This window comes from Vigna unguiculata, chromosome 3 (assembly GCF_004118075.2).
Source record: "Vigna unguiculata cultivar IT97K-499-35 chromosome 3, ASM411807v1, whole genome shotgun sequence".
NCBI classification, from domain to species: Eukaryota; Viridiplantae; Streptophyta; class Magnoliopsida; order Fabales; family Fabaceae; genus Vigna; species Vigna unguiculata.
Window position 1 is genome coordinate 57,983,282 of NC_040281.1, and position 3,155 is coordinate 57,986,436.

At 34.8% G+C, this 3,155-nt stretch overlaps 1 protein-coding gene across 3 annotated transcripts; it reads left to right on the forward strand.

The window, feature by feature from the left end:
- The first annotated feature begins 241 nt into the window (after positions 1-241).
- LOC114177108 lies at positions 242-2,952 on the forward strand. 3 transcript variants are annotated; one of them, XM_028062357.1, is made up of 5 exons: positions 242-489; positions 579-698; positions 1,459-1,641; positions 1,764-1,854; positions 2,656-2,760. In XM_028062357.1, the coding sequence occupies exons 1-5, from the start codon at positions 312-314 to the stop codon at positions 2,690-2,692; spliced, it is 609 nt and encodes a 202-aa protein (XP_027918158.1). In that variant the 5' UTR covers positions 242-311; the 3' UTR covers positions 2,693-2,760. The 3 variants fall into 3 exon arrangements, 2 of the variants coding, with proteins under 2 accessions (XP_027918158.1, XP_027918159.1); XR_003603100.1 differs by having other exon boundaries at positions 244-489; positions 1,741-1,854; positions 2,656-2,952; XM_028062358.1 differs by lacking the exon at positions 1,764-1,854 and having other exon boundaries at positions 251-489; positions 2,656-2,952.
- The last annotated feature ends 203 nt before the right edge of the window (positions 2,953-3,155 follow it).

The following is a 3,155-nucleotide window of genomic DNA, read 5'->3' on the forward strand; positions in this document are numbered from 1 at the left end:
AAGAAAAAAAAGTAAATTTGAAATTTTCTAGTATATGAGAGTGTGTGAAGAAATTATGGAAATATAGGAAAAAGCTGCCCTATAAATATTCCATAGGCCCAAAGGGAAGCTGTTGGCCCAATAATCTCAGAGGTCGGTCGGCATGGACAAAAGCAACTAACAAACATGACACGTGACATAGCGGTTCCTCGGAATTGGACACGTGTCTCCTTGTCAAAGTTTTCAAACCGCCAGAGAACTAAGTTTTACTGTTCCTTCAACGCCAAAGTTGCATTTTCACAGAGAACGAAGAAGAAGAAGAAGAAAAGAAAATGGAAAAGAGATCGCGCCTGAGAGTCCAAAAGAAGAAACCCATTAAACGCAGAGGAAGGAAAGTGTTTCTTAAAATGGTTTTGAATTATCTTAAGTCTGATACTTTCATGTATGCCCCTCTCCTCTCATCTCTACCCTGTCATGCTTTCAACGCCTTCCCTTCTTCCCCTGCTAAAGGTTTCACATTTACCCTTCATTTTTCGTGATTTCTTGGTTCCATTGTTTTGTTTCATGGGGTGGTTGTTTACGATATCTGAACGTTTCAGAGTTGGAATTTCCAAAAGCTGAAAAAGAGAAGCGGTGTTTTGGGAAACAAGTTGGAGAGTATCTCAAATCTGATGATTATATGTATGATCTGCTGCTTCATCTTCCCCATTCATCTAAAGGTACGCTTGTTGTATAAATACTTCCTTGCCATTTTCAACTTTAATTGTTACCTATTGTAGAGAATGTGCGTGCGGTTCTGTGTGATTGTAGCATCTAAAATAGTAAAGTTTTTGCGTCAAATTTTATGATAAGCAGTCACAATTGATGATATATGAATTGAGGAGCGGATTGCTAACCTAAGGACAATGTTTAAGTAATAAAGTGGAAAGTCTTTATTTTAAGGAGAGATGGATAATGAAAAATAAGTTATACTGTTTACGGAATAACTACTTATTCGTTAAGACCTTAAAGAAACTGTTTTGTGACTTTTATCCAAACAATCCTCAATATGTCTCTTGTGTAAAACGGTGAAAGTAGTGATTTGCTAGTTTTTTCAGTATCATATTTATTCAGTCCTACATTGCAGTCTACAGCTTATTTGTTTGCTTATCACAAAATCTGATGCCTTGTCTCACTTCGTAGCAAGATGTCCTACTATATATGCCATAGAGGCGTAAGACAGTAATACTTTAGATGTCATCTTTACTTGAGACAATTCATATATGAGCAGTGACATGCAGCCAAACGTGATTTTACTGGTTAAAAAATTACATCTTTTCGAATGAATTGTCTCAATTTGATTGTTTCTTCCGTTCTTGTCCTTTTTTTTTGTTAAATGTAAGTTTTAACCCCTTCCCTGATTGGTTGCACTCTGATTTTTTACTAACAGACTACAGATTATAACATGCGTGGGTTTTGTGTTGATCTACCAAATTGCAGAACCTTTGCATGATTCAACTAGAAGGTTGACAACGAAAGTTAATCAACTAACTGATCATATAAGAAATGGAAACCAAAGTTCCGAAAGTCCTGTTCCTCAAACAGACATCTCTGATCAGCATAAACACACAGAAACTATGAAGCATACTGTGTACCAATTTTGTCGCTCAACTGCTGCTCCAAGTAAAAGTTTTTGCTTCGTAAAATGCTTTACTTTACTAACTTAGCTGGCATGAATTCATTAATTGTGTTAATTTATGTTGTCAATCGTTGCCTTGCCAGAAATGAGACTCAATTTACTGCAGGGCATTATAGGACTTATAGTAAATTTATTGGCCTTTTGATGGAGGATGAGGAAATTTCCCGTTTTGATCACCACTATTGTCCAACTCTCAGGTTAACGAGTCGACCACTTTACAATTTTAAGTAGAGAAATCAAGTTAACTTGCTTCAAAATTCATTTATAAGTAAACTCATTCAGACTAATTCAAGGAAATTCGCATCAAATTCTCAAGTCAAGATGTTTGCAAGTTTTTTCTGTCCCAATTGATCCAAAATGACAGTGTTTTATGGGAGAATATCTTCTCAAAAAAAATAACTTGACATAGTCAAATGTTAAAATCTCACCGTTGATCTTTTAAAATAGAAGAATATTGTATCGATACAAAGGTATTGAAGGGTTAGAATCTCATGTAACATGAAATCATTGCAGAGAAATGAGAGAATCCATTCTCTGTTTTATTCTGCCCTGCACCCTTTCCAAAGGCAACAGTAAACATATTTACCATGGCTCTAATCAATTGGCCAGCAAATCCTTTCCATTATTCATTTTCTGCAGACCAATCGGTGATCAGTTGTAGTATAAGTTTTGTTTCCATCAACAAACCAAACCTAGTGCCGACAACTTCTTGTTCCTTTCTGCGTCTTAATTATGATTTTGTCGTAGATAATTACCTGTTTACCTTATGTTTGAATACTAACTCTGTTTTTTAAATATTGTTTATATATAATAAACTCTTATGAAGTTACATGTAAATGAAACCTTCATGATTTTACTTATAATCTTGAGTTTGACAACCTAGATTTTGTTGGTTATTATGGTGTGACAAGCTGACTTATCATAAGGAATTCTAGTGCATCTTTTATTAAGAATGGTTTTTAGCAGTTATAAACTCCCTGCTTATATTTATGGTGCAGGGATTGTTACCCTCAACTCCCAGCTGAGAGCTCATAGCTGATTGGAACTTTGGATACACCAGTAAACATAGATTATAACATATACAGGTTGCTCTTTTAGGTGTACACATTATATGTGTTGTGTAGAATTTTATCAGTTATTATCGTCTTCGTTTTTCGATAGAATATGCAAATGGTAGTTTGAACTTCCTTATCATATTGGTGGTGGGTTTGTCCATCATCAGCATTGTCATTAAGGACTGTATTTTGTTTAAACTTTTCTTTGGGAAACACGAAATTTTAAATGATCGTTTTACCTCCTGGCCAGTGACTCAAAGACCAGTCACGTTTCTTTCTGCATTATTAAAATTTACATTGAATGATCAGCCGGCTAAATACATTGAACGGAGCATGGAACACACTTTTATAACTTTTTCGATTTGCTTGTTTTAATGCAAAAGTGAGAAGTTTGTTTTCATTTTTGTATTCTAGTTTTGAAATTTTGTGAAAGAAAAGAAGTC